The sequence below is a fragment of the Pseudorca crassidens genome, chromosome 4 (assembly GCF_039906515.1).
Source record: "Pseudorca crassidens isolate mPseCra1 chromosome 4, mPseCra1.hap1, whole genome shotgun sequence".
Lineage (NCBI taxonomy): Eukaryota > Metazoa > Chordata > Mammalia > Artiodactyla > Delphinidae > Pseudorca > Pseudorca crassidens.
Window position 1 is genome coordinate 148,919,166 of NC_090299.1, and position 25,353 is coordinate 148,944,518.

Sequence of the window (25,353 nt, forward strand, 5' to 3'; positions counted from 1 at the left end):
AGCTCCCAGCCCCCGTCCGCTCCGGCAGGTGAGCAGACAAGCCTCTCAGCTGGTGAGTGCCGGTCGGCACCGATCCTCTGTGCGGGAATTTCTCCGCTTTGTCCTCCGCACCACTGTTGCTGCGCTCTCCTCCGCGGCTCCGAAGCTTCCCCCTCTGACACCCGTAGTCTCTGCCCACTAAGGGGCTCCTAGTGTGTGGAAACTTTTACTTCTATACAGCTCCCTCCCACTGGTGCAGGTCCCGTCCCTATTCTTTTGTCTCTGTATTTTCTTTTTTCTTTTGCCCTACCCAGGTACGTGGGGGGTTTCTTGCCTTTTGGGAGGTCTGAGGTCTTCTGCCAGCGTTCAGTAGGTGTTCTGTAGGAGTTGGTCCACGTGTAGGCGTATTTCTGGTGTATCTGGTGATCTCCGAGTCTTACTCTTCCGCCATCTTCCCCTCCAGCTATATACTAGTTTTTAAAGAAATGAAATCACCCTCTACACATTGTTCTTTATCATATCATGTATATTACCATTTGCCTAACTTCATATGTGATCATAATTTCTATGTGTGCATCACATCCATATATAATTTTACATAAACAATTTCCACATGCTCTTTTGCTTTATAAGGACTTTTCCCCCTTATCTCCTCCATCTGCCCTCCCATCCGCACCCCCAGAAATTTATGCATATCTTTCTGTGACTTTTTCCGTCTTCACATAGCTGGGTAATGGTGCATGTCTACACACTAATGTGTGCACACACAGACACTTAGGGAGGGTCGCCCTTATATGTTTTACAAATAGTCCTATTATACCACTTCCCGTTTTACTTTTCACACTCAGTCTTATTTGGTGGAAATCCCTTTAGGTCAAATGGCAGAGATCCAATTCATCCTTTTTCATTATTGTATAATATTCCAAGGTGTGGCTCCACTATAACTTATTTAATCATTTCTCTACTGATGAGCATTGTTTACTCTGTTAGTCAGATTCTAGTCAGGAGAGAGAAAACAGACTTTTTGTTTTATCACAGAGAATTTATTGTACAGATTTATTGCCTGGCTGTAAATGATCACTAAGTAAGAGAGAAGGGGGAAAAAAAAATAAAAACAGAACGGCAATATATTACAAATTGGAATTGCAGGAAGCAGTCGTCCCCCCTAGGTCTGGGTGAACAAAGGAAAGAAATTGGAATTATTAAAAGCTTGGAAGAGGGGCCCCATGGAACTGAAACTCAGACTTCTGAGGAGGGAGCCAGCTGCCGGGTGCTGGTATCTAAAACGTGTTTCTGCAGGTGTGAGAAAAGCTGCACAGGCTCAGCAGTGGCTGCAGGAAGGAACTGCTGCTGCCACGGTTAAGAATCGTTTCTAGACTAATGCTCAAACACAAGAAGCAGATAAGAAGCCAACAGGAAGCAAATCCTGTTTTCTTTTCCCAAGCTTCCAGTTTCCCTGCAGTCTCCTTCTTCAGAGGGAGCTGGGTGACTTCGCAGAGTCCCAGCTTCAGAGTAGAATTTAGGAGGGCGGGTTTAAAGGTTCCAGACATTAAATTAACAACTGGCACATCTTTATTGCCAAGATTTTTTTGTCAGTTAAGAATAGAGCTGTAGTGTGTCCTTATTTGCATATCCTTTTGTACCCGTGATTTTATTTCTCTAGAATAGATTCTCAGGAGTGAGATTACTGCATAAAATGATATTTTAAATTTTAACAGATGTTGCCAGATGTTTTTTTAAATGATACTGCAAAAATTCACACTCCTGCTAGCAGTTTTTGAGAGAAATCTTTCTTCTTATCCCCACCAGAAATAGAGGCTATCACTCTTTTCCATTTTTCCAGCATAATGGGTTAAAGCAATGTCTTGTTACTTTAATTTGCATTCTCCTGACTGCTTGTGATTTTAAGTATATTGTCATATGCTTATTAACAATCTGTAGTCCTTTTCTGTGCATTTCTTTTCCTATCTTTTGCTTGATTTTTTTTCTATTGGGATTCTTTCTGTTACCTTTTGTTGTGACTAGACAAAACCTCTTTGACTATTATAGAAATTGAACTTTATCAGCCTTCTGTGTTGTACTTTTTTCTAACTCAATTGTTTATTCACTTTCATTTTTGTATTTTTTCCAATATAATCTAACCAAAAGCAACTTACAGCTTCTGGTTCCTGTATTAGTTATATAGATCTCCCTCACTCCAAGACTGCATTTATAATATAGGCTTTTTTTTTTTTTTTTTTTTTTTTTGCGGTACGTGGGCCTCTCACCGCTGTGGCCTCTCCCGCCGCGGAGCACAGGCTCCGGACGCGCAGGCTCAGCGGCCATGGCTCACGGGCACAGCTGCTCCGCGTCATGTGGGATCCTCCCGGACCGGGGCACGAACCCGTGTCCCCTGCATCGGCAGGTGGACTCTCAACCGCTGCGCCACCAGGGAAGCCCTATACGCTTATTTTTAAAACTTTATTATTTTTTACATTTTAGACTTTGTTTTATATGGAGTCTGACTGTATATATTCTCTGATACGGGTCTCACTTTTTCTTTCACATGGATAGCCAGGTGTCCAGAAGCATTTATTATATCAACTATCCTTTCAATATTAACTTGAATACTAGTTTTTTTAAATGTGAAATTCTTATGCCTATTTTTGGATTTCTTATTCTGGATTTTACTGACTTTTAATTAATTCTTATGCCAATACCATATTGATTTAATTACACTGACTTAATGTGGTCAGTGCCTAGCACAAGATGTCCTTTTTTTCATTATTTTTTGAATATTCTCAGGCATTTCTTTTTCTATATATGTTCTTTAAGATCATTTTATCTATCTCCTTTGTACTTCCAAAAAGAAGAAATAAACCCCATTGGAGATTTCACTGGAACCACATTCTATTTATACGGCAACTTGTAGAGGATTTATATTTTATGAAATATTCTTGCCATCAAAGAATTTGTTCAGATCATGATTTATACTCCGAAGATATTATACTTTATATTTTTAATAAGACTTTATGATTTCCTTGTTAAATTTATTCTTAAATGTTTTATAGATTTGGTTTTTATTTTTACATTTCTGGATATTTAAAACTAGAAGAGAGAAAGCTATTGATTTTGCAGTATTTCCATTAGGCTAGACTAAACTGCTATATAAATAAATCCAGAAATGTGGTGGCCCCGAAGAAATACAAGTTAATTTCTCTCTGGTGATGGTTTAGAGTGTGTGTTCCAAATTGGCACATGGCTTTTCACTGTGTGTTCATTCAGGAACTGAGGGGAATTCAGCTCTACCATCTTTAATATGTGCTTCCTGGCTTGCTCTGATAGACACCATCCTAGCACAGAGCAGTAGAAAGGAGTATGGAGGAAAGTTTAGATTTACGGGACAAGCAGGAGACTGACAGTTGTTAGCTCTGTCCACATCTCACTGGAGGGAATTTGGCCATAGGCAACCTGTAACCGGAAGGAAGCCTGGGAGATGTAATGTGACTGGGGTGATGTATACCTAATTACTATTTTCTGAGGACAGAAGAAGGGATAGTGGGTTTTAGGAAATTTAGTAGACTCTGCCATGATATATGTATCCTGTATCTAGCCATTGTACTAAAGTCTCATTTACTGCAGTTTTCTTTTATAACTAGAGGCAGTTGGAATTTCTATAATATATCATCAATCAGAGAAAATTGGTTTATTCCTTCTTTTTCAATAATTTTTTCTATCACATATTTCATTTTCTTGTTGTTAAATTTGTTAGAAACTCTAAAGTCAAGTTGCATAATAAGAGCAAGAGCAAACAGCCCTAAGAGAATTTCTTTAATTAACATAGTTCTAGTATTTTACCGTTTAGAATAATATTTGGTAATGGTTTTTAGGATATTGTCTTTATCACTTTTAAAGATTTCCTTCAATTTTTATTTTACTCAGAGCTTACATTCTAGTAACACTGTTGAGGTTTGTTAAACATCTTAACTATAAGATCATAGTTTTTTGCTTTTGATGTATTAATCTAATGAATTGTTGATCGATTTCCTGATAAGGAAGTATCAGGAATAAATCCTATTTATTTTATTCCTTCAGCATTTTTTGGTACACTGCTGGTGTATCAAAGATACATACTACTATTAGATATATGCTAATATTTTAAAAGAATTTTTGTGTCAGTAGTCCAAAATAAGACCAGAGCATAATTTTCTTTTCCCTCTTTATATCTTTTTGGATACTGTCTTAACACATTTGGAGATTAATTTATGCAGAATTAATAATATGGATTAAGGAAGTTTATGTTCCTATGGTCAAGAATACTGTAAATAAAATTAGAATTATGTGTTCTTTAAAAGTAAGATACAACTCAATTGTGAAATCATCATGCCCTTATCCTTTGCAGGGCATATAGACTTTTATTTACTTACCCAATCTCTTCTTTGTTAATTATCTATTCAAATTTTCCTCTTCTTGAATAAATTCCGACAACTTTTATTTTGCTAGCATGTGGTCCATTTCCTCTAGGTGTTCAAATTTGTTGTAATACCATTACATGGAGCATTCTCTTATAATTTTTCTAATCTTTTCTGTGTCCTTGATTATCCTTTCTTATTTCTTACATATTTCTGTTCTCCTTAATAAGTCTTATAGGAAATTCATCTATTTTGTAATTATTTTCAAAAGCCTGCTTTAAGAAATATTTCTTTATCCTTCTTATTTATATACATTTAATGAGTTTTAGCTTTTTTATTATTTCTTTTTACTGCATTCTTTTGTTACTGTGTTCTTTAATAACGAAGGCCTTTACAGCCATAAATTTTTATCTGGATATAGCTTTTGTTGTGTTACATAGGTCTTAGTATAACATTTTCCAGAGTTTCTGTCTGTAATTTTCCAGTTAGTTATTTCTTTGGACCAAGCATTATCTTAAAATGTGTTAGTTTTGAGGTGATCAAGATTTATTAGTAATGTTTCAAATTTTTATTTCTAATTTTGCTGACTCAATATCAAAAGAAGTACCCTATAAAATCTCTACTTGAAGATTTTTGTGGAGGTATTATTTGAAGCCACATAAATTTTTTAAGTATTTTTAATTTAAAGGACATGAGGTTTTTAATACGTCTATTAATTGAGTTTTATTGTATTATTCAGTTCCTCTGTATCATTTATTTTTTGTTTACAAACCACATTGCTTTCAAAGACTTTTCTTCTATTTCAAGTTTTAATTCTTTAATTGTTCTCACAGAAATAGTTTCATGGTCTACTTAGAATTTTTCAGATGACCCTCAAAATTGCCTCATTTTTTTTTTTCTCCTTTCAAATATCTTGAGTTTTAGCCTGGGGTGAGAGCGGGTGGGGCAGAGGACAAAGGAGGAAAACTACAGAATAGCATCATAGCAGTGGTCTGTGTGAGATTGTCTTATTCTGATTTCTGAAGTCAGAAATAATTTGTTTTTTCCTTTAGTTTACATAAAAAATAAACAAATAAATAAAACCCTCCTTCAGGCTTCCTTACTGCCATCTTCTGATCGATGGATATACAGAGTATTCCTCTGTAGATAAATACGAGTCCACTGCATTATGCATTCTTTAACACAGAGCATCCCCTTTTAAAGGAACTATGTCACTTTCCTTAGATTACAATATTAAATATATTAAAACAACTTAGTAACGATTTCCTCATTTGGTAATCATTTTTTCTTGCTGGTAATAAAAATCCAACCATGTTTAGTAAGGTCAAATTTGAAAAACAATTATTATATTAATAATAATAATCACAAAACAAAACTAACAATAGCAGATTTATTCATATCAAACGAAAAATTAGAAATTTTGCAAAGATTTAAACATGCTTATGAAACTAGAAGTCTCTCCCTCTGCATACTGTGAACAATCTGCTAAGATTGTTCTACTAAGATAGCTCATCAAAATTATTGCTTGACGATCCCATAATTTTCATGTGGACTTGTCTGGAACTCTTGTTGGTTTCAGCTTTTCGTGACCTACAAGGTCACTATAATTAGGGTACCAGTAAGTTATGTTAGATTCTGAGACAGCTTCTATTTAATCTAAGGTAAAAATTTAAACTGATCATAATGAGGTATGACAACCATATTTGGCTAATCTACAAAGAAGAATATGTCATTGCAATAGTAATGGGACAAGCCATTCAATTAATTAGTAGCAAATTGAACAGATTGCTTTGGAAGTGTTCCAAGAGGGAAAATGCTTGTGGAGCTTTGCTTCAAAAGCAAGGAGACCAGACTTCCTTAATCCCCTTTGGTAGAGAGAAATTTGATTTTCCATCCTTGAATTTTATATGCCAGAATCTAATCCACAGCAGAGGTGGAATTGCAGGATAGAGAGGTGTTTATGTTAAAATTATGGGTCTAGTAACCTGTGATGATTGTCCTGATTTTTGAGGGGGCTCTTTGGGTGTTTCTTCTACCTGTGAATAATAATGGAAATATTATAAACTTGTAATCTCTAAAATGTTTTCATCTATAACTCATTTGATCCAATCCCCAATGTATTATCTGCCCATTTCACAGTGAGGAATTTGGAGGTCTGGGATCTCAAATACACTCCTGCTAGAACGAGTGCACGGGTACAGGTCTAGTTCAAGTCAAAACCCCATTTTATATCACCGCCGTTGCAGCAATAGGGTAACCTCTCTGTTCCCATGTGTAAACTGGAATGGAAATAATAGAGATCTTAGCCACGGCAAAAAGTTAGCCTTTGCCTAAGCTTGTTTATTTTCTTCAATGCCTAACCTTGTATTAAGAGGAAATAGAGCTAACTGATTTCAACGTAGAAGGTCTCTTGAAGTACAAAATAATAAAGCAGAGGCCTCCTCCCATTAGATTGGGGGAGGCTGAAGCATATGGGAATTATCTGCTTATTACGACCTCACACTGAACTCATTCACAGTTATGGAAGGACATGGCCCTCCTTATTTTTAATCTCAAAACACGACAAAGTCCTGTTTGGTTGGAAAAATTAAGTAATCTGATGCCAGATCAATTTCTTGTACAAATAGTACTTCTTGGTTCTTGCTGAAGAGTTTTCAATTCTAGTTCCTTGATCATGTTCTCAAATATCATGTAAAAATAGAAAACATAGTAAAACAACCAGGACAACCAAACTCCTCTCAAAGCCTGTTAATGTATCATTGACCTCTGTGCTATACAGTCCTGTGTCAAAATCCTCAATTTCACTGAGAAGGAAAGATGGATTGGTTTTGTTTTCTTGTCTCTAGAAGAGGAGTTGAAATGTCAGTAGAAAAGCACCTCTGTCCATCACCAGAGGAAGCTAATCAAGGAAACATGTCTTCAGGGAACACACACATTAATCTCCAGCTGGATCACGGGGCTGTTATGAGGTGTAACTAATCATACAGTTGTGACTCGTCTCGGTCTGTAATAACATGCTCCACCGTGCCGTCCGTGGTTGGATGAGATGGATGTTGCATGTAAAAGAAAAAGTGCTGTTCAGCTGAAATGTCTGCAAGCCTGTGCCAGACAGTGACAGCTTGCAGTGAATGCAGCTACTGTGTTTCCACCATAACACATTTACCCTGTGTTTCTGAAACTGTCTCGAGCAGTCATCACAGAACAATTTCAGACCCACAGGTTGTTATAACAGCTTCGTTCTCAAAAATGACCCCTGTCGGGGCTTCCCTGGTGGCGCAGTGGTTGAGAGTCCGCCTGCCGATGCAGGGGACACTGGTTCGTGCCCTGGTCCGGGAGGATCCCACATGCCGCGGAGCGGCTTGGGCCCGTGAGCCATGGCCGCTGAGCCTGTGCGTCCGGAGCCTGTGCTCCGCAACGGGAGAGGCCACAACAGTGAGAGGCCCGCGTACCGCAAAAAAAAAAAAAAAAAAAAAGACCCCTGTCAAGATGCACTGTAGTTGTCTACTCAGATCCATTGTGGTGTTGAGTCCAGATGCTCAGAAATGTTTTTTAAAAAGAATCCTAAAGTGCTAAACTTTTGGTTTCCGGAAAAGGCTCTTCCAACACTTTTTCCACAGCAGGAAAGGTGTGCTGTGATCTCTTGGTATATGTACCACACATTCTGATTTGTCAGGTCAGTTTCCCGCCAGCTCTGGCCATAAGGCCCTGGACTGGCCCGGCTTACAGGCAACAGAAGGCCTCCAGGCTTTGAATGAGGTAGTGCCACTCTTCAAGGACCCATTCGACTTTACAGTTGCATGACTTTAAAAAAAAATGTATCTATTCAAAAGCTTTTTTCCATGCTTCTTTCCTCTGAAATTGGAAATTCCTTAAGAGGCAAGAACTGAGGTATAATTTTTTAAAACTTATTATTAAGTTTTAAATTTTAAAATAATTTCTCAATATTTTTAATTTAAATGATTAAATGTTTTAAATTTTTAAATTACCTTTAATTTTTTTTTAAATTTTGAAAATAAAATAACTGAACAGACAGATAAAATGTATTTTAGCAGAACAGGAGTTAGATGTTATGTACCATGTACCCAGTATGCAATATTTACTGACACTGAGGACCGGAATTTACTGGTAGAAGAAGAAAAGGGGAAATAATGGACTATATTTTCATTTCTAATTCTATTTCAAAGGAACTTCATATGTTTTTCTAGAGAAATAAGTGTTTTCTGGAAATAAATATTCCTAGACTGATATATAACCTGATAATAATTGAAACATTTTCAAAAGGACACTGATATATACTAGAGAAATAAAATTTGGTAAAAGAAATACCATCCTGTGTAAGCAATTTTTATGTCTGTTAGGACAATACAGAGGACATCTACACGTTGGCCTGTGCTGTGCTTTCTTTTCTCAGCAGCAAAGAATACTGCTGTTATTAATCAACGTCTCTAATTTTATTTTTCAGAACGACAAATCCCCAGGGCGATCTGCAAGTCGATCAAGTAATATTTCAAAAGTAGGTGAACTGTATTCATTTTCTTAATTGTTTATTAATTTACATATTTTATGAGTTCAAGTAAATATTTTCTAACATTTAACCTGCTATTGTTATCTGTGAGCAATACACAAATATGACTTGTTAATGGTCTTAAATATTTTAAGAGTTTACCGTGATTGATTTCATACAGCAAAATGAGTGAAGCTATTTTTCGTCTTCAGTGCTGTATGCAAAAGACAGTTTGCTACTTTCCGAGTGTCACTCAAAATATGTTTCTTCTCTCACTTCGGCTCAGAAAGCTACCACACACCCAAGGTGAAACTCTATCAACATCATGGTACAATTCCCATGAATTCAGTTTTTCCAGGAGTATGGGCTCAACTATGCTGGAATCTAACCAGGACAGGTTTTAGAAAACAATTTAATTTAAGACACTAGTTTGGTCATACTTGCTTTATAGAGTCGATGGATGAAAAAACCAAAATACTCCCTAGACTGCCTATAAATCCAAGCAAGACACGAGGGTGTTGAAAATCCCATGGCATGGGAGCGATCCTCTAGATTTTTATTTCTCCTAGAAAACAAAAATTAAGAGCTATTCTCTAAGATGAGGCACTATGCAGTTTATAGACTTGGTACTTGGGGAGTGAAAAATCATCTAGGGCCATTTGTGAAATTGGAAAATTATGACTTCCAAAAATATAATTCTGACAAAGCTGAATTTACCATGACGAGAACTTCCACAGCAGGGCCCCTCACTTGCCAACACCACAGCCCTGAGCTCAATTTTGTAAACATAATTTTGTATTATTTTCCTTCGAGGGGGCCCCCAAAACAGCAATAAACCATAGGCACTACAGAACATAGACCCACTTCCAATTTAGAAAAGTTTTTGTTTTGTTTTGTCTTGTTTTCACAAACAAAGGAGTTCTATTACTCATTGAAAAATAGCAGTGGCCAGATTATCAGCATTTTCTTAAGTGGGTTTCCTGAGGCTGATTCTTACGAGACAATGTTAAGATGGTCAGCTGACACCTGTCAGCACACTGGGTTGAGTATGGGAATGGAATCCTGCTCTTAGGAAACTCTCGTATTTTTAATACACAGTAAGGATGCCTGTCCGGTGCTCCATAGGCAGACCACATCACTGTGTTGCAATGCTCTCCACTGTACAAGCTTAGTAAGATAGTCCAGAACAAAAGCAGTCAATGTTTCTGCTTCCAAGACGTGCAGAGATGCAAGAGACCCACAGAGAATTGTATCTCAGTAGTTGGAACTGTACATCTCTAAGCACATTGCAATCTGGGCGCCTTCCTAATATTTGAGAGCCCATGTGGCCCAGTGGTTAAAGCACTAGCCGTGTAGACAGGGGATGTGAGTGTAAGTCATCACTGTCACTTCCTACTTATGGGACGCGAGACACTCACTTAACCGCCCTGAGACACGCTTGCCTCCACTGGGACATGAGGCGATGGTATCAGTCATTGAAGGTTTTCTTAAGTGGTTGTAAATCAAAACAATACCTTTCAAATGTCAATCCTCTCCATCACATCATGGAGAGCCTTGCCTGCAACTACAGAGCATCATCATCTTTCTGAATGTGAGTGTTAATGTTGACCTAGAAACCTGTAGGCAGTACTGACAACTCCTTTGTCATGCCAATTGCTTCGTGATCCAGGGGTAAAATTGTATCTGCGTTTCCAAACTGCTATTTGACTTTGATATGATGCAGCTTTTATAGCTTTTACCTTTGCATTTATTCTTTAAGAAAAAGTCAGAAATGTAGTTTCCCTTCTATGAATTCGCCTTCCAGGCTCTGATACATTTTTTGTGTGTGTTTTTGCATCTCCAAGAGCAACACTCTTGATTTTATTGGTATAAACTATTGATTTTATTACTGTTTAATGTATATCTTTCATGTACATCTTATTACTCTCAGAAATACTTTTTTTCTTTTGTATTAACAGTATTCACAGACTACTGATAACACTTTTAAAATAGGAGTAGTATGAAGAAATTTTATTCAAAGATGATACAAAAAAAAAAAGATGATACAAGTTTGGGACAGTAAGACAAGTGTGAGCTGTCCTCAGTCTAACAAGTATTTGCTAATCCATATTCTATTTATAGATGACCTGCAAAAGCTATTAGATATAAATATTGGTTGTTATCCATTTTGATGGTAATTTATCTTAGATTAGGAACATGAAGTGGCAGGTCTTATTAACCGGTTTGCCAAACTGCATCATAAACGTTCTAGACTCATTCTTTTTTTTTTCAGTTATGACTAAACAGTTTATTTGATACATTTTAATTGCAGGCTTGTGTGGGAGACAATTAATGATAAAATGCATTCTATTCAGAGAGAAAAGAAAAGCTCTCCCCTTAAACAGTCATTCTAATTGTACAGTCACAAAAACTCAAACCATCACACACCCATGGGAGTGAAAAGATTTCAGTGTGCTTAAGTTTATTAGACTTAAGCCAATATAATGCTACTTTTACTTATATTCAGAATGACAGCCACAAATCCTAAATCCACTGTAGAGCCCTCACTACTTTTTAATGAATTACTAAGTGATAAACCCTTCATTAAGACCACATAACTTACCAAGAAGGAGGTGGCAAATTCTAGTAATATTTGAGTCCTTTAACTTTTTTATTTTTACCATCTTTATTGGGGTATCATTGCTTTACAATGGTGTGTTAATTTCTGATGTATAACATAGTGAATCAGCTATACATATACATATATCCCCATATCCCCTCCCTTTTGCATCTCCCTCCCACCCTCGCTATCCCACCCCTCTAGGTGGACCAGAACACCAAGCTGATCTCCCTGTGCTATGCGGCTGCTTCCACTAGCTATCTATTTTACATTTGGTAATACACATAAGTCCATACCACTCTCTAACTTCGTCCCAGCTTACCATTCCCACTCCCCATGTCTTCAAGTCCATTCTCTACATCTGTGTCTTTATTCCTGTCCCGAACCTAGGTTCTTCATAAACATTTTTTTTTTAGATTCCATATATATGTGTGTTAGCATACAGTTTTGTTTTTCTCTTTCTGACTTACTTCACTCTGTATGACAGTCTCTAGATCCCTCCACCTCACTACAAGTAACTCAATTTCGTTTCCTTTTATGGCTGAGTAATATTCCATTGTATATATGTGCCACATCTTCTTTATCCATTCATCTGTCGATGGACACTTAGGTTGCTTCCATGTCCTGGCTATTGCAAATAGAGCTGCAGTGAACATTGTGGTACATGACTCTTTTTGAATTATGGTTTCTCAGGGTATATGCCCAGTAGTGGGATTGCTGGGTTGTATGGTAATTCTTTTTTTTTTTACATCTTTATTGGAGTATAATTGCTTTACAATGGTGTGTTAGTTTCTGCTTTATAACAAAATGAATCAGTTATACATACACATATGTTCCCATATCTCTTCCCTCTTGCATCTCCCTCCCTCCCACCCTCCCTATCCCACTCCTCCAGGCAGGCACAAAGCACCAAGCTGATCTCCCTGTGCTATGCGGCTGCTTCCCACTAGCTATCTACCTTACGTTTGGTAGTGTATATATGTCCATGCCACTCTCTCACTTTGTCACAGCTTACCCTTCTCCCTCCCCATATCCTCAAGTCCATTCTTTAGTAGGTCTGTGTCTTTATTCCTGTCTTACCCCTAGGTTCTTCATGACATTTTTTTCCCTTAAATTCCATATATATGTGTTAGCATACGGTATTTGTCTTTCTCTTTCTGACTTACTTCACTCTGTATGACAGACTCTAGGTCTATCCATCTCATTACAAATAGCTCAATTTCGTTTCTTTTTATGGCTGAGTAATATTCCATTGTGTATATGTGCCACATCTTCTTTATCCATTCATGCAATGATGGACACTTAGGTTGTTTCCATCTCCGGGCTATTGTAAATAGAGCTGCAGTGAACATTGTGGTACATGACTCTTTTTGAATTATGGTTTTCTCAGGGTATATGCCCAGTAGTGGGATTGCTGGGTCATATGGTAGTTCTATTTGTAGTTTTTTAAGGAACCTCCATACTGTTCTCCATAGTGGCTGTATCAGTTTACATTCCCACCAACAGTGCAAGAGTGTTCCCTTTTCTCCACACCCTCTCCAGCATTTATTGTTTCTAGATTTTTTGAAGATGGGCATTCTGACTGGTGTGAGGTGATACCTCATTGTAGTTTTGATTTGCATTTCTCTAATGATAAGTGATGTTGAGCATTCTTTAATGAGTTTATTGGCAGTCGGTATATCTTCTTTGGAGAAATGTCTGTTTAGGTCTTCTGCCCATTTTTGGATTGGATTGTTTGTTTTTCTGATATAGAGGTGCATGAGCAGCTAGTAAACTTTGGAGATTAATCCATTGTCGGTTGCTTCATTTGCAAATATTTTCTCCCATTCTGAGGGTTGTCTTTTGGTCTTGTTTATGGTTTCCTTTGCTGTGCAAAAGCTTTGAAGTTTCATTAGGTCCCATTTGTTTATTTTTGTTTTTATTTCCATTTCTGTAGGAGGTGGGTCAAAAAGGATCTTGCTGTGATTTATGTCATAGAGTGTTCTGCCTATGTTTTCTTTTAAGAGTTTGATGTCTGTTTTCGTTTAAGAGTTTGTTAAGTGTCTGGCCTTACATTTAGGTCTTTAATCCATTTTGAGTTTATTTTTGTCTATGGTGTTAGGAAGTGTTCTAATTTCATTCTTTTACATGTAGCTGGCAAGTTTTCCCAGTACCACTTATTGAAGAGGCTGTCTTTTCTCCATTGTATATTCTTCCCTCCTTTATCAAAGATAAGGTGACCATATGTGCGTGGGTTTATCTCTGGGCTTTCTATCCTGTTCCATTGATCTATCTTTCTGTTTTTGTGCCAGTACCATACTGTCTTCACTACTGTAGCGTTGTAGTATAGTCTGAAGTCCAGGAGCCTGATTCCTCCAGCTCCGTTTTTCTTTCTCAAGATTGCTTTGGCTATTCAGGGTCTTTTGTGTTTCCATCCAAATGGTGAAATTTTTTGTTCTAGTTCTGTGAAAAATGTCATTGGTACTTTGGTAGGGATTGCAGTGATCTGTAGATTGCTTTGGGTAGTATAGTCATTTTCACGATGTTGATTCTTCCAATCCAGGAAAATGGTATATCTCTCCATCTATTTGTATCATCTTTAATTTCTTTCATCAGTGTCTTATAATTTTCTGCATACAGGTCTTTTGTCTCCCTAAGAAGGTTTATTCCTAGGTATTTTATTCTTTTTGTTGCAATGGTAAATGGGAGTGTTTCCTTAATTTCTCTTTCAGATTTTTCATCATTAGTGTATAGAAATGCAAGAGATTTCTGTGCATTAATTTTGTATCCTGCTACTTTACCAAATTCAGTGATTAGCTCTGGTAGTTTTCTGGTAGTGTCTTTACGATTCTCTTTGTGTAGGATCATGTCATCTGCAACCAGTGACAGCTTTACTTCTTCTTTTCCGATTTGGATTCTTTTTATTTCTTTTTCTTCTCTGATTGCTGTGGCTAAAACTTCCAAAACTATGTTAAATAATAGTGGTCTAGTGGGCAACCTTATCTTGTTTCTTATCTTAGTGGAAATGGTTTCAGTTTTTCACCATTGAAAATGATGTTGGCTGTGGGTTTGTCATACATGGCCTTTATTATGTTGAGGTAAGTTCCCTCTATGCCTACTTTATGGAGGGTTTTTATCATAAATGGGTGTTGACTTTTGTCGAAAGCTTTTTCTGCATCTATTGAGATGATCATATGGTTTTTATCCTTCAGTTTGTTAATACAGTGTATCACATTGATTGATTTGTATATATCGAAGAATCCTTGCATTCCTGGGATAAACCCCACTTGTTCATGGTGTATGATCCTTTTCATGTGCTGCTGGATTCTGTTTGCTAGTATTTTGTTGAGGATTTTTGCATCTATGTTCATCAGTGATATTGACCTGTAGTTTTCTTTCTTTGTGACATCTTTGGTTTAGGTATCAGGGTGATGGTGGCCTCGAAGAATGAGTTTTGGAGTTTTTCTCCCTCTGTCATATTTTGGAAGAGCTTGAGAAGGATGGGTGTTAGCTCTTCACTAAATGTTAGATGGAATTCGCCTGTGAAGCCGTCTGATCCCGGGCTTTTGTTTACTGGAAGATTTTAATTAAAGTCTCAATTACAGTGCTTGTGATTGGTCTGTTTATATTGTCTCTTTCTTCCTGGTTCAGTCTCAGAAGGTTGTGCTTTTCTAAGAATTTGTCCATTTCTTCCAGGTTGTCCATTTTATTGGCATATAGTTGCTTGCGGTAATCTCTCATGATCCTTTGTATTTCTGCAGTGTCAGTTGTTACTTCTCCTTTTTCATTTCTAATTCTATTGATATGAGTCTTCTCCCTTTCTTCTTCATGAGTCTGGCTAATGGTTTATCAATTTTGTTTGTCTTCTCAAAGAAGCAGCTTTTAGTTTTACTGATCTTTGCTATCATTTCTTTCATTTCTTTTTCATTTATTTCTGATCTGATTGTTACGATTTCTTTCCTTCCGCTAACTTTGGGGTTTTTTTGTTCTTCTTTCTCTAATTGCTTTAGGTGTAAGCTGAGGTTGTTTATTTGAGATGTTTCTTGTTTCTTGAGGTAGGCTTGTGTTGCTGTAAACTTCCCTCTTAGAGCAGCTTTTGCTGCATCCCATAGGTTTTGGGTCCTCATGTTTTCATTGTCATTTGTTTCTAGGTATTTTTTGATTTCCTCTTTGATTTCTTCAGTTATCTCTTGGTTGTTAAGTAATGTATTGTTTAGCCTCCATGTATTTGTGTTTTTTACAGAATTTTTCCTGTAATTGATATCTAGTCTCATAGTGCTGTGGTCAGAAAACATACGTGATACGATTTCAATTTTGTTAAATTTACCAAGGCTTGATTTGTGACCCAAGATATGATCTATCCTGGAAAATGTTCCATGAGCACTTGAGAAGAAATTGTATTCTGTTGCTTTTGGATGAAATGTTCTATAAATATTAATTAAATCCACCTTGTTTAATGTGTCATTTAAAGCTTGTGTTTCCTTATTTAATTTCATTTTGCATCATCTTTACTATCATTTCTCTGAATTCTTTTTCAGGTGATCTGCCTGTTTCCTCTTCATTTGTTTGGTCTGGTGGGTGTTTACATTGCTCCTTCATCTGCTGTGTGTTTCTCTCTCTTCTCATTTTGCTTATCATACTGTGTTTGGGGTCTTCTTTTCGCAGGCTGCAGGTTCGTAATTCCAGTTGTTTTTGGTGCCTGCTCCCAGTGGCGACGGTTGGTTCAGTGGGTTGTGTAGGCTTCCTGATGGAGGGGACTGGTTCCTGTGTTCTGGTGGATGAGGCTGGATCTTGTCTTTCTGGTGGGCAGGACTGTGTCCAATGGTGTGTTTTGGCGTGTCTGTGACCTTATTATGTTTTAGGAAGCCTCTCTGCTAATGGGTGGGGTTGTGTTCCTGTCTTGCTAGTTGTTTGGCGTAGGGTGTCCAGCACTGTCGCTTGCTGGTCATTGAGTGGAGCTGAGTCTTTGTTTTGAGATGGAGATCTCTGGGGAGAGCTTTCACCGTTTGAGATTACGTGGAGCCGGGAGGTGTCTGGTGGACCAATGTCCTGAACTCGGCTCTCCCACCTCAGAGGCACAGGCCTGACACCTGGCCAGAGCACCAAGACCCTGTCAGCCACACGGCCAGGTACGTGGGGAGATTCTTGCCTTTTGGCAAGTCTGAGGTCTTCTGCCAGCGTTCAGTAGGTGTTCTATAGGAGCTGTTCCACGTGCAGATGTATTTCTGATGTATTTGTGGGGAGGAAGGTGATCTCCACCTCTCACTCCTCTGCCATCTTGAAGGTCTCCTCGAGCCCCTTAACTTTTAAAGTGGTGGAAAAAAAGAGATTAAAGTAGAACAAGGGTATATTTTCTCTAACTTTGTCAAAATAATTTTTATGTCAAAAAAGACTAAGTTTCTCAAGGGTGTGATAATCAGCATAATAGAGTAATTAAGAGTATGGATTCAGAGTAACTGCTTAGGAGCATAGTACACTTCCTTAGTAACTTTATTTGTAAAATAAGAGTATCAAACAATATCTCTCTCAGAGGGGTACTTAGCACAGTACCCAGCACTGTGTAAGTATGAGCTGCTCTTATTATGGGGCTCTTAATACTGATGTCTCACAGTACAGTAAGTACTCAGTAATCTTTTTGTGAGCAAGTGAATTTGTGACACGGGTTATAGTATACATATTGTTTTCTCGGCTGACTAAGAATAAGTAACAGATTGGACAGGATTAAGTTAAATTTAGGATTAAGTAAAACGTTTGTGATGTGACATAATTGTATTGAAAAAATACTGCACATTCTTGTTTCATTAAAAAGTGCATGTGTTTTTAACAATAAAAATTCTGTTAGGTCAGTAGCACTAAAACTCATAATGGGCATCTTCCTTAACTGTTGTCAAGTTTGTGGCATCCCTGAGCCTTTGATAAAGGGCAGTCACAGCTCAGAGGACTCCATCCAGGCTGGGGTAGCAGAAGCATGCCATTGAGTCTGCTTTCCTGCCTGTTTCCTACAGTTTCTTAATGAATCAGAACTTCTAGTCATTAGTATTTGTGGAATGTCTCCATCAGCAATCTTATTCTATACTGGGAATGACGGAGTAATGAAAAAATCCCCTCCAAGTCCTCAGTGAGCTTACAGTGAAGGAGTTGAGATATGACATATATAACTTGTAATTTAATATATACATACATTATAATTTAATATATATTAAGTAGAACTATGTGCAAAAAAGATAACAGAGCAAGCAACCCTGTGCCTCTCACCTTTAGAAAGACCTGGCTCTTGGTCGGCACCTGGGATTTCAGTAGTGGGGTACCACCACCCTAACTGGTAAGAATGGCGCATGGTGCCTAAATTGTGCAAAAACACCAGTTTATCCTAGATTCCTGCTTTCCTTCTGGGAGTCTGGGGTTTGGGTACATGCTAGACAGTTGGTACCTATAAGACCAGCCCCCAGTAAAAAGTTGGAACACTGGATCTCTCACGAGTCTCCCTGGTAGACAGCACTTCTCATCTGGTGTTACAACTCACAGCTGCAGGAATTAAGCGCGTCTATGACTCCCCTGGGAGTAAACCTGGGGAAGTTTGGAACTCTGCTCCTCATGTCCTCTGGACTTCACCCCGTGTGCCTTTTTCCTTTGCTGATTTTGCTTTGTGTCCTTTCACTGTAATAAACCGTAGGGAGGAATATGGCTACAAGTTCAGTCCTATGAGGGGTCCTAGGCGATCACTGCCCTTGAGCATAGTCATGGGACCCTCTGGAGCTCCAGCCAAAAGAGTACAGACCGCAGGCTATGAGAGTTCAGGGAATGACCACTCCCATCTGGTGACAGGATAGCACTAGGGAAGAACTGTATATAAACAGGGACTTGAAGGAGGGGTGTGACTTGATCCAATACAAGGAAAGTATGTTTAAAGGCATATAAGTACAAGGCATGGAAGCCAGAAAACATGGATTAGAAGAAGAAAGGTACTCAAAATAGTCTTCAGGGACCTTTGACATGGAACGTTGGTCGTAGGATACATTCTCTTTAATTGTACAAGTGTTCCCTGGCTTGGAAACATAGAGATGGATTTAGAATCCATTGAGATCCTTGAGACAGTTTTTAGTAAACAGAACATTAGAAACGGAACATTATTATTTTTGATATTCAGGATTGTGTAAGTCCTGAGTGATCTTGCTGCTGTGAATACGAAATATCCAAGTGTGGGATAAATAACAAATGTTGAATTGTTAGTAAACATTTAAACTTTTTCTCCTTAGTCTTTACCTCAGTATTTCTACCCTATATTATTCAGTTGCAATTATACTTTGAATTTTCTGGTCATTCCAACTTTGAGTTTTTTATTAGTTTATATTTCTAGCTTGTTTTAGGAATATAAGATATACTTGTGACTCTTTTTTTTTTTTTACTCTAATAGGATTTGTGTGCCTTGGATATGTTAACGCTGCTCTAAAAGCTACAGAGAAGCTATATAAGTTTAAAACAATGTATGTGAGATTTTCAGAATATCTCAGTGTGAACATGCCAGTTTTCATTTTTTCCTCACTTACTTTTCCTCTGAAAAGCTGCTTTTGATATTAGTGTTTGTTGCTGCCTTTTAACACACATATGGCTCACAGATAGGCTCCTCGGGAAGCAAAATTAGCCAAATTTGGCTTTTCTTCTCTTTTTTCTAGGGTGAGGCCTCATTACATTCAACTAGCAACAGTATATTATGTATTTCACAAGAAAAACCTTTCAAGAGCAAACTGTCAAAAGGAAAGAAAGGCTTGTACTTTCAGTTAAAATCAACATCTAGCATTTTCTTTTAAACAAAACACTTTATGCTTTTTGGTCTATGTAGGAAGCAGCTCATGAAATCTAATCTACTTATGAAAAGAAATTCAAAAGCTACTACCTTAAAATGATGTTTCAGTTAGCTTCCATTATTCCCTATTATATTCCCTAGACCTCACTTACTTGACAAAGCGTCATCTAAAATGTTCAGTTGGTATCTACCTAGAAATATCATATACAATGTTAAGGTAAAGACAGTACATAGTGTATGAAATATTAATGCTAAAGTGTTTCCTTTCCCTCTCTGTGTGCCCCAGCTTATTCTGCAATAAATAAAGGTGTATAGTATAGTCAACACAATTTATTCAACAGACATTTTTAAGGATGTACATTTTAAATAGGTATTTTCTTTTGATCAGATAAATACCTTGATTCTACTTCTGTAAGTCTTCATCTCTTCCTGTTTTGCCAGATTTGCCTTTAAGATTCCAGTGTGTTTTCCAGCAAGGTCAAGGTGAATGTGTTCCCCCAATTTAACATGTATTGGGAGTTCATTCAGCTGACCCTGAGCCAAGTATTTGCATCTCTGAACAGGCGTTTAATGTTCTGAGTTAGTGAGAGATCCATCTTGGTTTGCTTATAAGGGACCTATAAATCAGCCATACCTTCAGACTACACACCTTGAGAGGGTAAATTTGACAGGTTGATGAAGTAAAATGGGATGTAGAATTTTTTGATTTCCTCTTTGATTTCTTCAGTGATTTCTTGGTTATTTAGTAGTGTATTGTTTAGCCTCCATGTGTTTGTGTTTTTTACAGTTTTTTCCCTGTAATTGATTTCTAGTCTTATAGTGTTGTGGTCAGAAAAGATGCTTGATATGATTTCAATTTTCTTAAATTACTGAAGCTTGATTTGTGACTCAAGATGTGATCTATCCTGGAGAATGTTCCATGTGCACTGAGAAGAAAGTGTAATCTGCTGTTTTTGGGTGGAATATCCTCTAAATATCAGTTAAATCTGTTTGGTTTGTTGTGTCATTTAAAGCTTGTGTTTCCTTATTAATTTTCTGTTTGGATGATCTGTCCATTGGTGTAAGTGAGGTGTTAAAGTCCCCCACTATTACTGTTACTGTCGACTTCCTCTTTTATAGCTGTTAGCAGTTGCCTTATGTATTGATATACCTCATTCTTGATTATCAGTTCTTTTAGACTAGGCAGTTTGCTGGTGAGGTGTCTCTGATTACCTTGCCCTTAACAGGTTGTGCTTGATGTAACCAACGATTTGAAGTTAAACCTGTGTTTGGATAAATGGAAAAATGCTACAGCAGATCCCCCAAGTTTGAGACTTATCTGGATTCCTCATTATGTAGCAGCCACCCTAGCTCCTCATGATGGCCAAGTCTGTTGTTGAGTGAATTGCTGCTCTGTCTACCAGACCACATAACTTGTGTCACTCTTGAGGGAAAGCTCCATTCCTGTGGTCCACTGATGTGGACCACATCAGCCAATTAGCATACCAGGAGGTGCTTTCTATACTATCAGAACTTTGCAATGGTGTGACCTTGATCCAAAACCCTGAAGTTTTCACTGTAATTCTCCATTTGGGACTTGACAGAGAACCTGCCTGGCATTCCTAGTTACCATGGTAATGATAATAGTATGGGACTTGCCACTTATTACGGCTTTGGCATCAAGGTTGCTTGTATCGCAGCTGACACTGCTGCAGAAACTTTTCTCATTCTAGTCCCCACTCAGAAGTGGTAGCCTTCTGAGTCATCTGATAAAGGGCCTGAGAATTATTCCAAAGTGTTGTCTTGTTCTAAGACTCAGAATCCTACCAAGCATTCTGCGTCTTTCTTCATAGCAAGATTAGATGCCAAATGTGTCTGAAGGGAATGTCTTGACACGCACAACAAAATGGGATCCCCAGTATTTTCACTGGTTTGGCCAATTCCTGAATGTTTGTGGAATTTTTGTCCCTCCCTCGTGTCCTAAAAAAGCCTTCAGATTATTGGCCTTTCCTGCTCATTAGACCTGATTAACATGATATCATCACAAAATGGACTAAACTGATTTTGACAACCGTCAGACAATTAAGGTTACTTTCAGTCTATATTGTGATGTATCTCTGGTGCAGGACCAGGAATGTGTACTGCTGTCCATGCCAGGTGAATGCAAATTGGTTTTGATCCTCATTTATGATGAATATTGAAAGAACACGTTACTAGGAAAGTAGATTCATACCACATGCTGGTCTGCTCTGATAGTGAGGGTGCCTGGCCCACTATATTTCAGCAGGAACAGACTAGAAATTAAGTGACATGACGGAAACGACCACCCTTATATCCTTTTAAGTCTATTCTCATGAAACGGCCAATATGATCCTTTTCAAATATATGCCAGATAGTGTCTTGCTCCTGTTTCAACCCTCCAGTCGTTTCCTATATCACCCAGAGTAAAACAGAAATCCCTAAGCTGTCCCTGCAGTCTCTCTCTAATTGTATTTCTTATTGCTCTTCCTCTGGGTTACTCAGCTACAGACTCACTGAACCCTTCTGCTTCGGGGCATTTGTCTCTGCCCTGGCTGCTCAAAATTCTTATTCCCCACATGTCTACATGGCTTGCTTTCTCGATTTTTCTACTTAGATACCACCTTATCAGTGAGGACCTATCTCCTTTCCTGCTTTATTTTCCCTTAAGGATTGTGTTGTAATCTGCAATATTATATATTTTCTTTATTTGTTTAGTTTAAGGTCTATGAGAGCAAGAACTTCATTTCTTGGTTCAGTATTGCTTCCTCAGCACCTAGAAATGTGACTGATAAATACACTCAAAAAATATGTGCTGAATGAGAGAATAGAGCCTGTTTTGTTTTGTTAGCTTTAGAATGTATGTTCCTAATGTGGAATCTGTGGGTGCACAGAGCAGTGATCCCTGGACCAGGCCAGTCCATGACTCACTGTTCCAGTACACACAAGATAGGTGAGAGTACATGTGTTTATAATGGATGCAATTGATGCCCCACCCAGATGCCCAACACCAGCCACCTTCTCCCAGCTTCTCTGAGTGTTTTCACATAATTCACCAGCTGCCTCCTTCTTCAGAGATTTTCCCTAAGTCAAGTGGGTGAAGTCTAGCCTTTCACCCTAGATACATAACATGTGAGCATTTTTAAAAATCATAGTTTAGGGCTTCCCTGGTGGCGCAGTGGTTGAGAGTCTGCCTGCCGATGCAGGGGACGCGGGTTCGTGCCCCAGTCCGGGAAGATCCCACATGCCGCAGAGCGGTTGGACCCGTGAGCCATGGCCGCTGAGCCTGCGCGTCCGGAGCCTGTGCTCTGCAACAGGAGAGGCCACAGCAGTGAGAGGCCTGCGTACCGCAAAAAAAAAAAAAAAAAAAAATCATACTTTAATACCCACCAAAGAGCATCTGTTGCAGAAGAGGTGCTAAATAGGTGGAAAGGATGGCTTATCCAGTGGATTTCAGCCAGGCTTTGTCCTAAGCTCCCCCACTGCTGTGCCAGAGCCCATAAATGGAATAGCTCTGGTGGCAGAGAAGGACGCCTTGCGTGGGCACGATGCCGTGGTCTCCTCTTCACCAGGGGTGATCCAGCCACCTGCCTTGCTGAATGAACACTTGACATGAAGAAGCAGAGGCTGATGTCGAGCCCCCGCATTTAGTACCGTTTATCAAGAAAACCAACCAGCCCCTGATAGCGGCTGGATTGCATCACAGGCCTTCTGGGTTTGCCTCTCTTGAAAAGTTAGAACTAGGGTGAAGTAAGAAGAGCACTAGGCTCAGACACAAACGGCAATGGGATGCCAAAAACCTCAGTAATCAACATAAATTTTAACGCAATACTTGAGGAAACAAGTGTCTTGCCAAAACTCCATTATAAATAGGGTATCAACATTTTAAATAGAAACAGGATCAGTGCTGTATCAGGCCCTATGCAGCCAGAGGCAAAGGGAAAATTCTGTATTACTGGTTTTCTCTGTATTTAATTTTTTGGTATTTGTTCATCATGGATTTTTTGCATTTTTTAAAATATTGTTTTAAAGTTTTTTTTTTTTCTCTTGATTATTGAGTGTTTCAGTGCCCTCTTACATTGCATGCCTGAGGCGAGTGTCTGAGTCCTGGCTCTGTGCCTCATGTAACAGCTTCCAGCTACTGCCAGCAGTCCGAACTCAGCATCTGATCTACCAATGCAGGATTCTGCCAGCATCACATCAGACCCAGGGACTCAGTGTAAAGCAGAAAGGTGCAGCAGTGTGTGTGTGACTGTGGGATTCACAGGCCTCCTGCAGCACACACCCTGTCTGCCAGATGCTGTCAGTCTGATACAGCAATTATACAGACTTTTTTTTTTTTTTTTTTTTTTTTTTGGCGGTACGCAAGCCTCTCATTGTTGTGGCCTCTCCCGTTGCGGAGCACAGGCTCCGGACGCGCAGGCTCAGCGGCCATGGCTCACGGGCCCAGCCACTCCGCGGCATGTGGGATCTTCCCGGACCAGGGCACGAACCCGTATGTCCCCTGCATCGGCAGGCGGACTCTCAACCACTGCACCACCAGGGAAGCCCCAATCATACAGACTTTTGAAGATGGCTGCGAGCTATCAGCCTAGAGAAGACTCCCTGGGAGAATGGGACACTATCCCACAAGATACATTACGTGTTTGAAACCAGCACCCATGAAACAGTGCCTTGTTTCTTACAGATCCAGTTACCTTACTTCCAGTGATCCATTTGTGGACTTTGTGCTTCCCACAGCCATCACTTTAGGCTCGGTGGGCTTCTAAGTGCTGGTTCACAAGGCACACAGTCCCACCGGAGGACACAGTAAGAATCCCACTAAACTTAAAGCTATGACTGCTGTCCGCTCACCTTGAGCGCCTCCAGCTAGTATCCCAGCAAGTAAAGAAATCTGTTACCATTCTAGCAGGAGCAATTAACCTTATCCTTAACCTTTATACAACATTGGGACAGGGGGAAATATGTTTGCCCCTCGTGTGATTTACTAGCATCTCTGTTCCTTTCACTGTGTAAATGGGCAAGTAGAACAACTACAGCCTGATAAGGGCTTAGTAACCAGGGCTCAGTCCCTCAGGCAAGCCACCCAGACCAACAGAATGGTTGACAAAGGTGAAAGGATTTTAGAAGGGGTGTGCAGTCAGGAAGATGTTGCGTTATCAGCCATGATCTCTGGACCAAATGCAGCAACAGGGGCTATATTTCATCCCTCTTAACCTCCTCTGCTGAGACTCTCCTGAAAGTGGAACCAGTCAGAATCCTGGAGAAGCTATGTCAAGGTGGGGTGAACTTGATGGGAACCGCAGGTGGATCTGAGTGGTCCAAGGCATCATCTCAAGTGGATGCTGTTAAGTCCCCACCCAGATCCCTACTACAGACCCCGTCACACAGCTGCTGTGAGTGCTGGCTGATAATGTAACTCACAGCTGCTCCCTCCCCAGAGACCTGTCATTGGCCACGCAAGAACTTTATTGCCCACGAGGTCAAGGGCTGCTGGAAGGAAGGGGGCACTGACCCCCTTGCCTGAAGGTGGGATTAATGCTTGGTTCAGTGTGGGTGTCAGAGCCGCCATATGGGATCAGCTGAAGCTAACGTTCAGGTAAGACAAAATTCTGCCCGGCTCTGTAGCTCGTGTTCTATAACTGCTCCCCTCCTTCCACTTCTAAAAACACCACCCTAGTAAATCACTTGGACAAGAATTCTTGTCTCAGGCTCCGCTTCTAGGGAATCTGACCCAAGCAGCTTAGAAACTTTTTAGCAATTTTACATTCTTACAGCACACATATCCCACAGCAATTTTTAATAGTATTTTCAAGTGTATTAGTCCGTAAAGGATTGTAGAGAAAAAAAGAGAGAAAGAGAAAGGGTGGGGGAGAGGAAGAGAGGGAAAGACAGAATCGGTTCTTTACTACAGATAATCTGCCCTGGGGCATCTAATATGTTTTTAGAAGATCCAGATTTCTCAATTGTCTAGAATGCTTTAGAAAGTCCAGAAAAAAAAAAGAAATTACTTCAAATTAACTTGAGTGTGTGTATATTTATGCATCTGGGGAGAGACTACATAGTTTTCATCATCTGAAAAATGTGCAAAGATGAAAAT

The 25,353-nt window shown here is 39.0% G+C and overlaps 1 protein-coding gene across 2 annotated transcripts in view; it reads left to right on the plus strand.

The window, feature by feature from the left end:
• The window catches only part of MARCHF1 (membrane associated ring-CH-type finger 1), an 843,574-nt gene that overhangs the window by 654,755 nt on the left and 163,466 nt on the right, over positions 1 to 25,353 (plus strand). For both annotated transcript variants that reach the window (XM_067737026.1, XM_067737025.1), the window contains exon 5: positions 8,833 to 8,883. In XM_067737026.1, the coding sequence (XP_067593127.1) occupies positions 8,833 to 8,883 (51 nt within the window). The remainder of the gene's footprint in view (positions 1 to 8,832; positions 8,884 to 25,353) is intronic.